Genomic DNA, 18,243 nt, shown 5'->3' on the forward strand with positions numbered 1-18,243 from the left:
TTCTAGATGAGTACCTCTCAGATTTCATAATAAATGTATAGTGATGCAAAGTGGCACTTTCTTTTGTTCATCAATAATTTATTAATGGGCACTTTGTGCTGGGCATGATGTTCCTCAGAGTTTCAAAAAATAACTTTGTCTTTGGTTGGCTCCATGTCTCTCTCTCATAGAACTTTTTGCAGTTCTCTTAAAAGCAATCATCACTTTCTTCTGTGAGTTGTTTGTCTCCAACTCTGACACTGAGTAAATGCTTTCCTTTGTTTTGCTCTACTGACTTACAAGCTTATTTGGGTAAAGCTCATGTCTGATTCATCATTATAACCTCTACAGTGCCTAACAGAGTTCCTTGTACAAATAGATATGTAAATATTTGAGTAAATAAATGAAAATAAGAGACATGAAAAAGAAAAAAGAGAAAAATAAGAGACAAAGAAAAGGAAAAGATAGATTCTAAAGGAGATCAAAGCTTCTTTTATTGGACTCCAACAATTTTAGTTGTCATTACTAAGTGGGTCTCTGGGGAAGGACTCTATGTTGACTCTGATTAACTGGTAGCTCTGCAGGTGATTTCTTTCTTCCTTCCTTTCTTTTTTTTTTTTTTTGGAGGGTGATGAGTTTTTATTATTGTGATCCACTGATGTTCTCAACATAGACTTCATCAGTCACTTTCTTTGCGCAGTTACTGTCTCTTTCTTCACACTTGAATGTCCTTGGACAAAATAGCAATAAAAGGGATGTATTTGCTCACTCTCTTTGGTGCAAATAAGGCATTCATCGTTTCTCCATCCCTAGCCCACTTATCTAATTTTTAATCTTAATTTTATTATCTATGACTTTATTAAATATCCCATCCAGGGCTAATTGTAGCTTTTGTGTCCATCATGATGGCATGTAACTACTCTCAAGACCTCATTTATATATATAAAAAATTCAAGAGGTTGGTCAGGAGACACCAAGTTAATTCCAGTTTCTATCAGACACATAAACCTTTTCTTGTGTCATTCCGTTTGTTCATAGGCATCCTTTTTCCTGATGAGTGGCAACTAGATTTATCAGAAAGATATACAATGCTGTCTCCACTTCAAACAACTCTCTGATAGCCTCTGATAGCCACTGGAACCTCACATTGCACACGAGCCTGTCATTTTGAGAGACTCTAGAGTAATTGTGAGATGTGCTTGAAACTCAGATCATTGTCTACATGGGTAACATGAAATTTCATTGGCAGAAACCATGCAAATCTGCACTATACAGTGAAAGAATAATGTTTCCCATACCATGTGTGAATTGTGTGCTTTGGCCCCTTAAATCTTGGGGTCAGTGTGTGTGTCTGTACAGGTCAATCATTGCCAGGCCTTCCGACCCCACTCCTTGCCCCCACACACATTTTTGGAAAGGATGCAGAATAACTGACTAATGCATAACATAGTTGGATTAGAATTGTCTAGTAACTTGCCAAAATATTTTTTATTTTAAAATAATCTTTTTTCAGGAGTGGGGGGTCCCCATGGAAAGGGACAAATGGGCAGGGGCCAAGGATACCAGGGTCAGGGCTCTGAGCCTCATGAGCCTCCAGCTTCCAGGGCCAACCCCATGTGGGTGATTCCACCAGCCCCACCCAGACGCCAGCCCTGCAGGCTGCAACACAGGTCCTGCTCCGAGTGTCCAAGTCCCCGCTAGTGTGGGCTGCAGAATGCCGAAGCAAGAAGCCCACAGACTGAGGCGGACAGTGGTGTTGACGACAATCGCCTTGTTGTTCTCAGAAAGGCAGCCAGGGAAACCTGAGGGATTGAGGAAGGAAGTGGGTGGCCAGCAGGGCTGGCTGGCCAAGGGGATGAGACGGTCAGCTGGGGAGGGAGGCAGAGAGTGGGCCATCTCCAGAGTCTTTGAGGGACCTACAAGCTCTGGAGGTTCCCTGAGACCCCCCAAATCCCCACAGAGTGCTGCCCACTCTCCCACCCTCGCCCATCGCAGGTAAGGCCAGGCAATGGATTATGCACAGGGTGCTGCCGACACCCAGACTGCACACCCATCTCTGCACCCAGGTCAGATGCACGCAGTGAACACACTTCTCCACAGTATTTTAAACAGTGATAGTGGCAGTGACCTCACCCTTAACCTCATGACCTGGGGGACGCCAGCCGAGGTCGGAGGGACCAGGGGCTCTGCCCGGGCTGGGGGCTGATCAGTGTGGAACAAGAAGTGGTCTGCAGCCAGGAGGACTCACTCACACTCTGACACAAGGAGGCCCTTTAAATGCCATGGCATTTTCTTTTTATAAACCACGTCCCCCCTAGCCACAGGGGTGCAGAAATAAGTCGGCAGGGATCAAATGTCCATGGTGGCAGTGTCCTGCACACCTTCCCACTCTTCCAGCCTGAGGGAGGCCCAGGGAGGGCCGTGGATGAAGCAAAGCAGAGGACACAGTCTTCCAGCAGTGAGAGCGAGGTGGGGGAGGGCGGGGGGGGGCTGCGTCCCCTACATAATGCAGCCCTGAGAAATGAAGGGGAGGTGGGGATGGAGGTTTCACTCCCAAATCCTGGCTCAGAGGCTGCCCCCTCCAGAGAGCCTGGAAGATCCGTTCACAGGACCCTCCACTGCACCCACTGCCTCCTCTTTGTCAGCTCCCTTCTGGGAACCCTCCTCACCAACCTTGAGACTTAGGCCCCAGCCCCCACTCACTGCAGGGTGGCTGTCTCTCCATGGGTGTCAGACTCAGCTCAGGCTATACAGGTCCCACACCAGAATCCTGATCGGTCTCCCAAGACTGGCACGTCTATCCTTCCAGGTGCCCAGGCCAAAAGCTCTAGGGGCCTTAAGGTGACCCCAGACATCCCTCATTATCACCCCCACTTTTGATCCCTCCCCCCTGTCCCCCAGCTTCCCACACCACTCTGCCTGATTACTACCCCCACCTGCCCTCCTGCCTGGTCACTGCCCTGGGCAGCCACCAGTCCATGCAGCAGCAGAGCCTCCACCAAGCACAGGTCAGACACAATTGTCCAGGGCCGCTCCCCGGAAAACTCCTCCCTGAGTACCTGTGCTCTGCTCACTCACATCCTGCACCCATCTCCTCCACTGGCCTGGCAGCCCCGGGAGGACGGGCATCTACCTGTCACATGCCCAGAGCAGCTCTGCCCAGAGGAGCGCTCTGTGAGCCTGAGTGGCACAGTGACCCCGAACCCTGACTTTGTCTCTCTGACACCTTCCAGGACTGGCACTGCTAAATGAAACTCACCTCTCTTGTTTCTCTTTTGAAATCAAGTTCTGTATCCTAGACCCACTGAAGCTGTGGTCTGGGATGCAACTTCTGGAGGCATCCAGCCACAAGGACACCAGGAGTCTCAGAGCTGGTCTCCACAGGGGAAAGTGTGCTACTGTCTGAGATGCAGGGGGCCAGCAGAGTCAACGAGCTCTACGTGGGAAGCCTCTGAAGACACAAAGCTATGACAGGTGTGAGGGTGCAGAAAGTGACTTCTCCCAGTAGAATTCCTCCACATCCTTCGTGACTCAATCAGAAGACCCAACCCACGGCACACCAGAGCCAGCTGATAACGCCTCTTTTGTGCCTCTGGTACATCCTCCTACCGCCACATGCATACCATCTTCACCCCAAAATGGGGACAGGGATGCCGTCATTGCCAACCCTGACCTTATGCTCACTAGGGCGATATGCCCTGACACCCACTACCCCATATAAGCCTACCCACTTCACTGCTCTGTCAGAAAGACAGGAAAATTGAGGCCCAGAGAGGCTAAAAATATTCTGGTCCAAGGTCACATGCTGGCAGGTGGCAATACTGAGGTCCATCTCAGGCCGTCTGACCACCAGGACTGCTCTCACTCCCTTGAGAGTTGGGCCTGGCTCAGTTTTCACTCTGCAGCAGGCAGCAAGAGTCAGACGGGTGTGGACATATGGGTGGATGGATGGATAGCAGGAAGGCAGGAGGTTTGCTGTGACCCTCTTGGCCAGCCTTGACTGTCATCCTCTTAACGCTACGCCCCACCAGCAAACAAGTTTCAACAGGATGTACTTAGTAGCAGGGAAAGAAGCTGGGTCCCCCCATGGGTGGGCATTTGGGGCTGAGTGTCCCTCCCTCTCTGAATCTGGGAATCTAGGTTCCATCCAGCAGCAGGGGGCAGCTGCATTGGCAGCAAGCTGAGCAAGGGTGGGAGCTCACCACAGGTGGGGCATTCATTGCCACACCTCAGCCCTGGGCTCCCTTCCAGGGTGCCAGGGACTCTAGTTAGCCCTAGGAATCCTCAAAGGCAGAGTCCTGACCCCCAGTCCCAGACCCCCACTCCCAGAAATCAGCAGAAAGTCCAGGCTAGACACATAGCAGGACTTCCCCTCCCCTGGAATTTGGATGGACCCCCCCTGCCCTGAAGGAGGATGATTCAAATAGTGGTATTGATTTTAAAAATCAGCTTTGCAAGGCACTGGTTCACTCTCCTCCCACAATCTTTCTGGACCTAAGAGGCTGGGGGAGGAGCCTGCAGAGAGCATTAATTTCTCAACAAACATTAACAAAGTTTGTGTGGCACCTGGCACTGTGGATTCAGCAGCAAACTCCCATTTATTGTAGGGGGTGCTTGGAGCCAGCCCTGTGTTGAGAAAGACTGTGAGGTCCTAGGGCCCCTTGGGAAAAAGTGCTGCACCCAAATCAGTGATGTCTGCCAAGGGCCCTGGCTGCTAGCAGCAGCAGAAGGGCAGTGTGCTCCCCAAAATATTTTTTAAGTAAATCATATTTTTTCTTCATCATCTAAGCACTTTTACAAAACCAAAAATTAACATTTTATTGTTCTAAGGGAGATTGTTATCCCAATAGCAATTTCGGATTTCTACAAGCTTCTAAGTTCTGGAACATAAACATATATGTCTATACTATTCACCCTTTTGGATTCAGGGAGGACCAGTTCTCCAATGCTGTGTCCACAAACTTTTTTTTCATATTTGCAGCCCTTGAATCATTCTCCCATTAGAAACCAATATTTCAGGAGTGAAGAAAATTAGACATGCCACATGAGACCATACTTGCTGTACCCAGCTGAAATTTATGGATACCATTGTCCCAACTAGTAGTTCATTCATTCATTCATTCACTCGTTCATTCTAACAATCTTTTGAGGAATACTTATGGAATTCTTTCTCTCCCAAGCCTACCACTGAACTAGGATTAGTGGTGATCTATGCTAGAAATGTGTTGTTGCTCTGTGCAATGCCACACCCAAATATTGGATACATATTGAGAATACTTAATAAAAGGAACTATATGCCTGAATAAATTTGGTGTTGTTAAAAGGGGCTTTAGGATAAGACAGGTTTGTATGATCTGCTCCTGGTTACTAAACATCTTGGGGGCTCTTTTATTCTCCCAACAATGCTAGCAGTTCAGGATTATTGTAGGAATTAAAGCAGATAATGTATGTGGCATTGTCTGGCAGTTAGGGTCAGTGTTATTTGTTAACTTTATTAATTTGTTTGGCCACAAGCACAGTCAGGGATCTTTTAAGAAACTGGTGTCAGTGGAATTTTGAAACTGGAAACTCAGCGATCTCTTATTCTTTAAAGAGTCTCTCTTTTTTCCATTCCAGTTTGACCCCACATCTAGTACTTGACTTATCTCTTTGCCTTGATGGGTTGAGGGAGAATGTTTTTTGCAGTCAGTTTATTTCTGTGGGACCTGACCAAATGGAAAGGTCCCTGCTAGCATGTAGAACTCAGTGTTTTCAGAAATAAAGTAGAATCAACTATCTTATATTCCCAATCAACAGGTTGTTCTGACACGACCCTGTCAGCTTTTTAACATATCATTTTCTAGAGCCATTCTGAGGATATTGTTCTTGCTCCTGCAATTAAATTAAACAAACATTAAATGAACATCTTTCAGATGCCAGACCTTGTGGCACCTGCTGGGGGATACCAAGATAAATGAAAAATGATCCCTGCCCCATGGATTTCTTGCAAATAACTCAAAAGGCAAAAAAAAAAAGTCATATTCAGAGCATACCTGCAATTCCCAGCTTTGACTTCACAGGTCCTCTAACAAAACAATTCAATTTTGCTCCTTGAGCTATATCTTTCCATTTGTTATTTGGTCTTTGCCGTTCTTTCTTCCTGCTGTTCTCCATCTACAGATGCCACTGGTAAGATTAATTTCAACCTACGAGTATGACATCTTTGGATTTAGTTGTGAAAAATGCCTCTACAAACAATCACTACACCGAAGAGACTGTGCTGAATCACTGTAGAATGATGTGAGATATTTTGAATGAGCCAGCCTGTTCATTCACTTTCCTCCATGCATCATCCTTTGGAAGGTAGCGCTACTTTTTAAGGCAGGAGGGTTTGTTTTTAAATGAACGAATGATCAATCTCTAAGGACAGATGTGCTTAGAGTTCCCGGTATCCCTTTTCTTTCTCCTATTTCCCTCCCAGCAGGGAGAAGCAGACTTTCAGAAAAGGAATCAGTAACATCACCATCATGAATGAGTAAAGTGATTTGTTATTGATCATGCAGCTGGTAGACAGATACCTTTCTAAAACTGTTCTGCCTGATTCTAAAACATGCTCTTTTCATCACAACCAGAATTTTGATTACTATTTCCTAGAAGTTGATTCAGAGGGTTCAATAAATTCCACTTATACATAGACAAAATTATTTAGAAAAAATTAAAATGCACTCTAAATACAATTGAGATATTATTTCAGATTCTGACTGATTCTTTTTTTCTTTTTTAAGTAAATGTTTTTTTAATTTAACCTCTAAGCTTATTCTGATTTCATACTGCTTGTATCTGTTGCATATTTTGGAATGACAACAAAGATGTCATTTGAAAAACGGGTTTACTAGATAGAAGATTAAAGGTTGGTAATTACTGGCCTACAAATTACACTACCCCTTTACCAAGACATATATGTCATAATGTATAGCAAACATATAATGTATAGCCAAATTGTATGCTCCTAACTTTGACCATTTGTTCCAGAAAACTTCCTTGTTTTGAAGAGAAATTTAAAAGGTGACTTCACATCCATACTTCCTACAAAAATGTGCACTTCCTTGCACAAACACACATGCATCAAAAGCTGTAGACCCTACTAATACAGTCAATATTGCACCATCTGAAGAGCAGTACTTTTTTTTCGTAGTAGCATAAGTTTTTTTGAAAGATTAGATCTCAAAATGATAGCTCACTTAGAAAAACTTTATCCTGTAGACTTCTGTTCAGAGGCACCATGGTGATACGAACAGCTTTTGCTTTCATTTGTGTTTTATGAGAGTTCAAGAGTATTTTCAGGGAAAAACTATGAGAGAAATGACCAGACTGAACATTTGTTATTCCTCAAACTTTTGGCTGGATCTAAGGCTGGAGTGGATAAACTCAAAGGGTCTCCCCTTGAAAGTTTCCAATTATAAAAGTCCAACCCAAATCCCTTCTTGTAACGCTTTATGTTAACAAGAAAGACAGTCATTTCCTGCACTCTTCCTCTATTTCTTACAAAGCAAATTACTCCCTACTATGTCTTTGAAGATTTGGCAGCTATATTTAATCTTTATTTTGTCATCGGTCACAGTATCTCTTGAAGGCGAGACAGCTTCATTTTATAGATATGGAAACAGAGGTCACCTGAGTTTAAGTGGTTTGTCCAAATCATATGTGAACTAAGTAGGACCAAAAAGTGAATATAGATAGCATCAGGCATATTTCTGTAAATAAAAGGCAGTGCACAAGAACCTATCACTTTTCAATCACTTTTTTCCCATTGGTATGATTTTGAATTTGAGTGTGTGTTTTCATGTGAGTGTTTGAATTCAGAGATTGTATCAAATTTGGCTTTGGGTCTTAGCTACCTAGCACTGTGGGGGACATAACATAGACAATAAATAAAGCCAAATGGAATAAATGAAAGTGCACCAGGAAAATAAGTTTTTCTGTCTGGCAGAAGATAGTGGCATTTTTATTATTAACCATTGGAATACTGATTATTTTCGGTTCCCCATTCTACTACCTTATCTCTCCCAACAAAGCCTGAAATTCCCTCGTGAATGATAAATACATTTATAATGAGCAATGGTCTTTATCTGAAATTTCATATTGGGAAGAGCAAAGATTTTAGAAGTAAAAATTTCAGTCTTTGGGAATCTTTTGTAATTTCTTTATGTCTCATCTGTAGCCTCACAACAATGAATGCAGCTACTTTACCACTGTTGTGAATACTAATGGCATTTATTAAGTACTAACCAAGAACCACAGAACATGCCAGAGGACTTACATGCATCATGATATTTAATCTGCACAACACACTTGGGAGGCAGTTTTCATTATTGTTGTATTACCCTGGCTTGGAGACATCGAGTGTCCTGTCCAAAGTCATACAGCTAGTCAGGCAGAACTAGGGGAGGGATGATGACTATGGTGGGGACTTGAAGGTTGGCCCTCCATGAAAGTAGCTGTTGCGATGATGGGGATAATGCAGGAGTCCTTGGGGCGCATAACACGGTAAGTGGCCAGCATCTTAGTATGTATGAGTAAGTTCGCAAGATCAATTCCCTCCTGATAGCAAAGACTGTCAGCATAAAACCTCTCTCTGCTTGAGGGAAAGGAAACTTAAGGGTGTGTTAGGGGTGAGGATGTGGGAAGGGATCACATTATTCCAAAATTAAAATTGTCCTTCGACATTCAGCCATGGGGGTGTGGAAGTTGGGAACAGCAAACAGTGGCTAAAGCACATTTCATCCATTTCACAATTTACCTAATGTATGTTTTAATGTGCATTGTGCTTGAAAATTACAAAAAACAGGATGGAGCATTCCTTCTTGCTCTTCCCCTAAGAGAAATCTGTTGCCGTATATTGTTCAGCCTTCGGGCTGAGTGTGCCATCCCACAGTGTTTCAGCGGAGAGCTGCCAGAAGAGAATAATAACACTAGCTGTGTTATCTGCTGACACGAAGGACAGGAATACACTTAGAGCCTAGACTTGGCTTCTCGCCTCTTGTTAAAGCACCAAACAGACCGCCTTACTGACAACCTCCCTGAGACAACACTCGCTTACTCTAGCACTATTTAAATCTCTCTGTATGGTGTATCGCTTTGTTTCCCTCAAGCCTTTTGTCTTTTTAATCTCACCTCTCATTTGTTTGCACCCCTGAGATGAAGGGAAGGAAGAGTACAGATCAGGGGATGTTAACCAACATGAGTGCGCTTTCAGACAATCTTGAACCAAACACTTGACCTCTCTCTCAGAAGGTGAGGGAGGTCCAGACCATCATGGTTTCTCGAAGCTTTATGTAGATTAAAAAGTAGATATGCCTAAAGAGAGCTAGTAAAGCAGTTGTTTAGTTTTAACTGTTTCCTATAATAAATGAACACTTTTAGTACAAAATAATACAATGCAGCATAATTGTGCAAAACATAGGATATTTACAGTGTTTATTAAAAATATTCTGCACTGATAATGAATGCAAATTTTTATGTGTGACATTGAACACAAACTTCTATGCTTGTGGGTTCATTTCCCAGGTTTTATTAGTTTCACCAAGCAGTCCATTTTCAAAAAAGATTAGACTACTTGTCTCAAAAATAACCTAACCAATAAAACCCAGAACAATGAATAGAACTCTTCATTTTTTAAATTTAGAATACTCTTTTTTAAAAAATTGTAAAATCTCTTAGCCTTTAAAACTTTTAAAAATGACTTGCTGGGTTTTAAGAAAATGTTTAGTAATCTCGACATTTTTCTTGTTTTCTTTATTTGTGTCCTCTCTATCCTTAGTCTAGAATACATAGTTAAGAGCACATCGATCATGTAGAATAGGCAGTGGTCTGAAGCCCGCCCTTCTACTCTGTAGTGGTGTGACCCTGCGGAACTGCTGTTCCTCTCTGGCCCTCGGTTTCTGTATCTCTGAGATGAGATGGTTGGTTTCCATTTCTCAAGTCCCCTTTAGCTTTAAAAGACTATGGTTTCTCTTACTCTCTTTCTTCACTTCCTTCTAAACTGTCCCCAGAGTATTTTAATACCCTGAGCTCCAAAGCTATTGTCACAGTATACTGGCCTGCTATCTTAGAAATAAAACAAAACATTTGCTTACTTTAACTACAACCAAACTAGCACTTAATAGGCTTAGATTCAGATTTATTTTTTTCCTTGACTTGGTGGCAGTGAAATGTTTGTTTTGTTGTCATGGTGAACAGTGCGTGCCAAGTAAGCTCAAATCAGTGTAAAAACTTAAAATAAAAATCCAAATTTTTTTGGCTCAGTTAAGTTGCCAGATAGAGAGCTACACTGACAGTTTAGGGCACTAGATGGCGATATAAGTGCATCACATAACAGACATTTCCTTGATTGGTCCAACATTAAAATCCTAATGTTTGAAGCCAGAACAGATTAATGCATTAAAGAAACAAAGTCAAAAATAATCAGGTGGTGGAATGATAGCTAATACTTTGAATGTATTCAGTAACCTGATGCTTACTGAAAGAAAAGACTGTTAATCTAGAAGTCAATTTATTTTGCTGTTGAGCATGACTTCAATCTAATTCTTGGGGCTAGAGTTGGCAATAAATACATGGATTCCATAAAATGTGTCCAATTCATATGATCTCCTACTTTTTTGCTTTTCATTCTTTTAAAAATAGCATTTTTTTTTTTTTTTGGATAGAATGTGCTTCTCATATATTATTCATTGACAAAGTACTATACTCTTATCAAGAATGTGAACCCTAAGACACTGGTGTTTTAAAGGGGAAATGGCCGACTTACAGTAAGCTGTTGGCTGGGCCATTATTGACTGGCAGGCTCAACTGGAAGCACTTTGTTAGTGGATTAGGTTGCCCTGGAAATGCCTTCCTGAAACTCTAATGATGCACTTAAGGGAGCCCTCTGGGACAGACAGAAGCAAAATGTCTCTTAGCAGGCGTGTCTTCTACCAGAGTTCTCTTGGGATGAATTGGGAGGGGTTGGGGGGCACTTCCAAAGAGATGCTCAGTAAGGAAACAGCCCCAGAAAAAGGTTGCAGGTAGCAATTTCTTACAGGTAAGCTAAGATAATAACTTACTAAAGCAAGCTGGGCTTTCTATGGGTGCCAGTGCTTCACGCGTTCATTTTGAAAGAGCATCATTGATTCCAGAAAGATCGATTTATATATTTTTATATGAATGTATATATATATTTGCTGGGGTGATGGTGGCAGAGGCATGAAGAAAAGAAAAAGGAAGACATTTGCATGAATAGGTTTCTAATCAAGGCACTGAAAAAACACTTTGTAGCTTGAACATTGGGGTCACACGGTGTGTTATGTTTTGTTTTGTTTTTAAACACGCTTTGGAGGGGAAATTTGCCCTTCAGCAGAAATTCAGAGCGTGTGAAAAGGGTTGGTTTGTAAATTTTCCAAATGAAAAATTACTTGTGTTTATGTCACCACTGGGGTGGGGGGTTATCTCTGGGGGATGGTGGAAGGTGGTGGAGGTAAAAGACAAGAAAGAAAGGGCAAAGAAAAGGCCTTTGGAAACTCCACACGCCGGGACAGGACAGCAAGGGAAGTGGTTGCGCAGCGCTGCGTCCCCGCCCCGAGCCCGGAGAGCCTGAGAGTCGCATGCCCAGGGTCGGAGCGTGGCGTCCCCGTGCAGTCCTGGCAACCTGTCACCGAGGAGGACGTGACTCGGAGCTGCCTCCGCTTTCTCCAAGCCATATTCCTTTAAGATGATGTAATAGTCATTTCCCTGGATGGTTTCTTGCCTGCACTGCTGAAACAACAGCATCCAAACCGCACCGGGAACTGTGGAACCACCCAGCTCCGCCGCCCCAGTAGCCGGATCCCCGAGCCCCGCCGGCGTCTCTGCGCTGCTGCCGCGGCCTCCGGCTCCCACCTGGCTGGGAACATGGGAGTCCGCTTGCCCTTGCCGGCAGGTGGGGAGGCTGCCTGGGACCCCCGCAGGGCACATCTGTCTGTCGTTCTGCTTCCGGGCTTTCTGAAAAGCTTCTAAGTCCCGGTACCTCTTGCAACTCCCTTCTGTTTTAAGGATCCTTTCTTAAGATTTCGTCTTTTTTTTTTTTTTTTCTGGAGAAGCTTTGGTTGAATATTTTTCTCTGCTCTACTTCTTCAACCCAACCTTCTCTCATCACTGTTTAACTTTTTTGTGACTTGTTTTAACTTGAGACTGGGAGTGAATACATACATATACACAAATGTACTTTATATAAACACAAATGAATATATAATTATCATTTTCCAAGAGCACATCTCTCTGGCACTTTTCAGCTGATACCTCTGTCCTTTACCTGTATGGGATTTGACAAGATCCAGACTTCCGTGTGGCTGTGGATTCTGATTGCTTTGCAAATGGTTATTCCTTCACAAGAAATGGGTCTCCAGCACTCACTGAGGTAAGCTCCAAGACTCACTGCTTTGCCTGTCCAGCTGAAAAAAAGAAGTTGAAAATTGCATATTTTTTTTTAATGCAGATTTACATATAGGATTGTTTTTAACACTAATTGCTGGAGACAGAGGCTTAGGGATAAACATATAGATGCAAAATGGCATAAGGGAAGCTTGTAGGATTTAGTTGAGGAACAGCTAAAATCAGTAGGTCCAGGGCTGCTTATGTAAAATAATCTTTCTCTCCCTCCCTTTCCCTACCCCCTCCCTCCCTTTCCCTCTCTCTCCTCTCTCCAGAGGTCTCTCTTTTTCTGACTCATTCTGGGTTTGAAGAAATAATTTTTTTCTCTTTTCCTTCAGATAGACCTCTGAGTAACTGGGGACTTGGCCTGCCTTGCCTCCTGAGCTTGATGGAAGATCGGATGTAGATGAGTTGATTATATTCCATGAAGTAATAGCTTACCACCAGCCAGGGTTTAAACTACTCTTTCAGCATCACTTCACCTGTGGACTTTTCTGAATTTTGCTTTCTTGGGAGAAAACTAGGGTAAGAGGAGGTCATTTTTAACAAGTTAGCATCCTTTCCCCTCCCTTACAAGTTAATGCCAGGAATAAGGCTGTGACTGCGCTGGATTGCACCTTTAAATCAAAATAGGAACAGAAGAAGAAAGGGACAATGGCTCTGAGTGGAAACTGTAGTCGTTACTATCCTCGGGAACAAGGGGCCGCAGTTCCCAACTCCTTCCCTGAGGTCATAGAGCTGAATGTTGGGGGTCAAGTTTATTTCACTCGTCATTCCACATTAATTAGCATCCCCCATTCCCTCCTGTGGAAAATGTTTTCCCCAAAGAGAGACACAGCTAACGATCTGGCCAAGGACTCCAAGGGAAGGTTTTTCATCGACAGAGATGGATTCTTGTTCCGTTATATTCTGGACTATCTCAGGGACAGGCAGGTGGTCCTGCCTGATCACTTTCCAGAAAGAGGAAGACTGAAAAGGGAAGCTGAGTACTTCCAGCTCCCAGACTTGGTCAAACTCCTGACCCCAGATGAAATCAAGCAAAGCCCAGACGAATTCTGCCACAGTGACTTTGAAGATGCCTCCCAAGGAAGTGACACGAGAATCTGCCCCCCTTCCTCACTGCTCCCTGCTGACCGTAAGTGGGGTTTCATTACTGTGGGTTACAGGGGATCCTGCACCTTGGGCAGAGAGGGGCAGGCAGATGCCAAGTTTCGGAGAGTTCCCCGGATTTTGGTTTGTGGAAGGATTTCCTTGGCAAAGGAAGTCTTTGGAGAAACTTTGAATGAAAGCAGAGACCCTGACCGAGCCCCAGAAAGATACACCTCCAGATTTTATCTCAAATTCAAGCATCTGGAAAGGGCTTTTGATATGTTGTCAGAGTGTGGATTCCACATGGTGGCCTGCAACTCTTCAGTGACAGCATCTTTTGTCAACCAATATACAGATGACAAGATCTGGTCAAGCTACACTGAATATGTCTTCTACCGTAAGTGCAAAGGGATCTTTTTATTTTTCATGTGTATCAATTCTCTTCACAGATGTGTATGCTCTGTGCGTTCTGTCAATATCTAAGGACTATGGTTTGAGATTGTTTTAATTCTTGAGTTATAGCTACAAGATTAGAGGTTGTAATTCAGCTGTCATGTCTTACCTAAGACAACTTTTATCCATTTTTCCAACGAGGTCACAGAATATTCAAAGACCTCAAAAATCACAAGATGGAAATGATATTGGTATAGGTAATATGTGGGGTGAAAAAAAAGTGTGTCTTTTTTTGGGCCAGATATTGAGTTATGAAGATAAGACTGATGATTACAACTTGGCTGTTGGTTCACAGGAGCTTGGTAGACTCCGAGTGGATAAAGTTCTGCTGTCTATTCTTTTGGCTGAACTTTGGGATCTGTTAAGCTGGTTTCTGAGACTTGCTTTTACCGGGGTCTTAGAAAATGCTAAGTGGCGTGGTCTTGGCTAGATGGCAGTATAGACTGCTGAAAGGCCCCCTTTCTCCCCCCATGTCTGAAATTTGCTTTTATGGGCTTTATAAATCTGCTATTTGATTCTTTAGAATTTTGTACTGAGACTTGAGTTGCACTGCAGACTTAATTAAGCTCAAATTTATTTAAGATCCATCTAAAAGAAACTAGATCCTTGAGAATTGTCAATCACATGCGAACACCTTTGGACAGCAGAGGTGATAAAATCACCGACATAAAAGGAAATGGGGGGGAGGTGGAGGAGAGAAAACAATTAGACTGAAGTCTTTTAAGTAAGGGGTTCTTAGAGGTCAGTTCATTTACTTAAAAGAATTAATGGTGTAGATTGCATCATTTTATGAAATGGCATTATTCTAAGCTATATGCCATCGATCTCTGAAGGGAGAACAGTAAATCAGCTTATACTGTTTGGTGCTTGATTTAACTGCTGATTTTCAACAGGCCTGGGAGTTGGGTGAAGTGAATTTCACAAGAGGTATATTTCCAGTGTTATCATTCGATTTTCTCTATCCTTACAGTAAAGCAAATCTAGAACTTGGGGTTAAAATATCTAAATTTCTTTAAACATGAAAGTAGGACTGAATTTCTTGGACTGGTTTTGCCCACAGTTGTGTTTATTCATTTGGAGATAGTGCTGGGAACCTTGGTTAAGAGGCTGGTGGGAAGGCAGGTCGTTCTGTTCTGGCTATCACACATTTCATTTTTAGAAGTGAAGACATAGAGATTTCATAGAAAGGACAGCCTGTGGAGAAAAGTGAAATCAGCTGTCAGTTCAGGAGTATATTTATGTGTAATAACAAACATTATTTGGTCCAATAATCTTATCTATGCCCTTTATATCTAATCTATATCTTCCTCTATGCCAGAATTTAGTAGCCAGATACTGCTTTCTTTCTTCTGGTAAATTTCCCACTAGTGTCAAGATAAGACTTGGGCTTTTTAGCCTTCTATAAAGGAACCTGACGTTATCTGTGATTCTGCAGAACAAATCTCTTCCCCATACTTTTTGGGAAAATGCATCTTAGAGATAGTTCAAATGTTGGTTTGTGATATTTACCATGTTCTCTGATTTCTAATATTTGAAAACATAGCATCTTAAGAAGCTGCAGCCAAATAAATGAAAACATACCAGTCATACACCCGAAATAGACCACATTAGATTTCATTCACTTGCTCACTTAAATGAGACCCACAACCTGAAATATAGTTGCCTTCTAGCTCAGTGGCCTTTCTGTGTTCATCAAAGGCTCATCTGTTTAACACCAAGTCCTCTTTAGATTGCTATGGACAGGCTCTGTTTTTCTGATCATGTCATTGCTTCATTTTGTTGGATTGCCAAGAGGTTGCAGTTTGCTCTCCATGGACAGGTTAACAGGAACTTCATGCTAACAGCATATATTTTGCATGAGATATACTTTCCCTTTGTACCCAACATCCACAGCTAACTGTTAACTCTTCCTCTATCTTAGGACCAATAAAACTGACAGCTGGCTTTCTAGGGTGCATAACAGCTTCTGTGCAGCTGCTTAGCCATAATTATTTAATTAGAAGCTGCCAACTGTGCCTATATAAGCATTAATTCATCAAGCTGTTGTGCTCAGGTTAATGGGCCAGAACCATGGGAGGTCTTCTAAAACACGGAGTTGACTACATGCAGAAATGCTTTTCACAGAAGAACTCAACTTTCTCTTGGATTTAGGGGGAATATATAAATATATATACAATGTGTATATATATATATGTATATATATATATTTGGAGTTTGTCATGATAGCTATATAGTCAATATATTTATGTTTAGTGCATGTATTTCTTTATATATCATGCATGCATATATTTATATATATTATGTATAAAACTCCTTAGATCTAAGGAATTAAATCCAAGCAATCAGACTCTTCAAATAACTCAAGAATGATGGAGAGTCACTTTGCCTGGATCCATATCACAGGAAAAAATGAACAGCAAGAAATTAATACACTGCATATGGTGGTTGACAGACATGGTGAGAGAGCCCCTTCTTTCCCTGTTTACCTAATTTTCTCCCAAATTTTCCAAGGGACATTTCAGAGACCAAAATCTCCCTAACAAATACTAACAGGTTAGATTCCTACCTCATGTAAATTTCCTTGTGGAGCTGGAATTGATGGTCAACATCATGTAGTTTGAAGCGAGTATTTTGTTAACATAGAACTATGAACAATTAAAAAGTCAACAGGTGTTTGTGTGTAAGAGACAGGTAATATCTGCATCACTCACACACCAAAATATGATGTGTGAGATACTATAGTTTATGATTCACTTATCTGCAGCCAGAAGAGTTAATGTGAATGATATAGAAACATAGAAAAGAAACATCTATCCTAGGATTGCCTCACAAAGTATTTTAAATGCATCCTTTCTTTTCATTTAAAATAATTAGAAAGTACCTTTTCTCCGTTTCCACCCAATTGGCTAAATCATTACCTCTCTTTTCTTTTCAAGCATTATATAGAAGTTGATATATAAATATCAGGCAATGTCATTTTCACTCACCTCCAAATGAATGAGAGCTAAGTAATTTGGAAATGAGAAATCCTGGTTTTAAACCAGATACTCAATAACCATTTACACCACTTAGGAACAAACCACAGGTCCATGGAAATAAATGAACTCCTTATTTCTAGAGCCATTTTCCAATGCCTGAGAGAGCGGGAAGATTGTTCCTGGTTAGAGAGAATTATGCACATTTCCTTAAGCCTACTCATGAGTGAGTTAATTCGTATTAATGCATGAAAGCACTAAAATTCAAAGACATTTGCCTCTAATAAAACTGTGATAGCATGAACACAAGTAGAGAGTTTAATTCATGGGACACTTACTCCAAAAATATACACTTTGAGTTCTGTGCATTATAGAAACAGACACTGATTTCATCATGGTTTTAACAAATTTCAACTTGTAGTTGCATTTTAACCTTTCTTTACCTCACTTCATTTCCTTAAATTTAAGGGGTTGCTTCCACAGAAGTCTCTAAATTATTTTATATACACAGTATATATCTGCAGGGCTGTTGATTAAAATAGAATGTTGGAGAAAAGTAGATCAGGAAATTATTTCCTACTTAGAATTCAGGTGTGTGACCTTGTATTGGGAAAAAAATACAGAGTCTGGCCACTGCGAATAATTTATATGATATTGACTTTAAAAGCTTCCATAAGAGGATGTGTTTTCATAGGAAAACAGGTGGAAATGTATATCCTGAAATGATTCTAGCTCTTTCTCTTGGTTACCCAAAAGATACCTATAAAAACAAATTTTTATTACCAGAGAGATACAGTTGATACATTCAAAATGAGACAACAGGGAGGGTGTAGCTAAAACTGTGAAGCATGTGAGGCTTGGTCTCCAGCCCCAACATCTCCTCTTTCTGTTAATTTTTCTGTCCTCTCACCTAGGATGCTCTTCTTCCCTCCTATTTGAGTGAGTCCTGCTCTCAAGTTCTTTTTCCCCATGCCCTAGTCAAAACCTGTTGTTAGGAAAATTCTGCTCTGTCATTATACTTAGAATGCTTTCAAGGTATGGTGTTACTTTTCCCAGGGGTGTTTGTATGTAAGATCATTTTTAATAGTTGTGGATCAGGCCATCTTTTACCCTGAAGAAAGTATTCTTAAGATTTGAGACTTCTTAATATATAATCTCTTAAAAGCACAATTTGAGTATAAGGTTTCATTATGAAGTCAATTTAGACCCATGCTCAGGCAGATATTAGATGGTAACAGTGGTGATAGAGGGCAGAAGAAGTGGATGTCATTTTTTCCTATGTCCTTAAGATGCTGTGTGCTGAGAATTGGGCTCAACCTAACAG

At 41.9% G+C, this 18,243-nt stretch overlaps 1 protein-coding gene across 1 annotated transcript in view; it reads left to right on the forward strand.

Moving 5' to 3' along the window:
• Positions 1-13,056: 13,056 nt before the first annotated feature.
• The window catches only part of KCTD16 (potassium channel tetramerization domain containing 16), a 258,119-nt gene continuing 252,932 nt past the window's right edge, over positions 13,057-18,243 (forward strand). The window contains exon 1 of the mRNA XM_063088054.1: positions 13,057-13,888. Within this exon, the coding sequence (XP_062944124.1) occupies positions 13,057-13,888 (832 nt within the window). The remainder of the gene's footprint in view (positions 13,889-18,243) is intronic.

Source organism: Cynocephalus volans, chromosome 2 (assembly GCF_027409185.1).
Source record: "Cynocephalus volans isolate mCynVol1 chromosome 2, mCynVol1.pri, whole genome shotgun sequence".
NCBI classification, from domain to species: domain Eukaryota; kingdom Metazoa; phylum Chordata; class Mammalia; order Dermoptera; family Cynocephalidae; genus Cynocephalus; species Cynocephalus volans.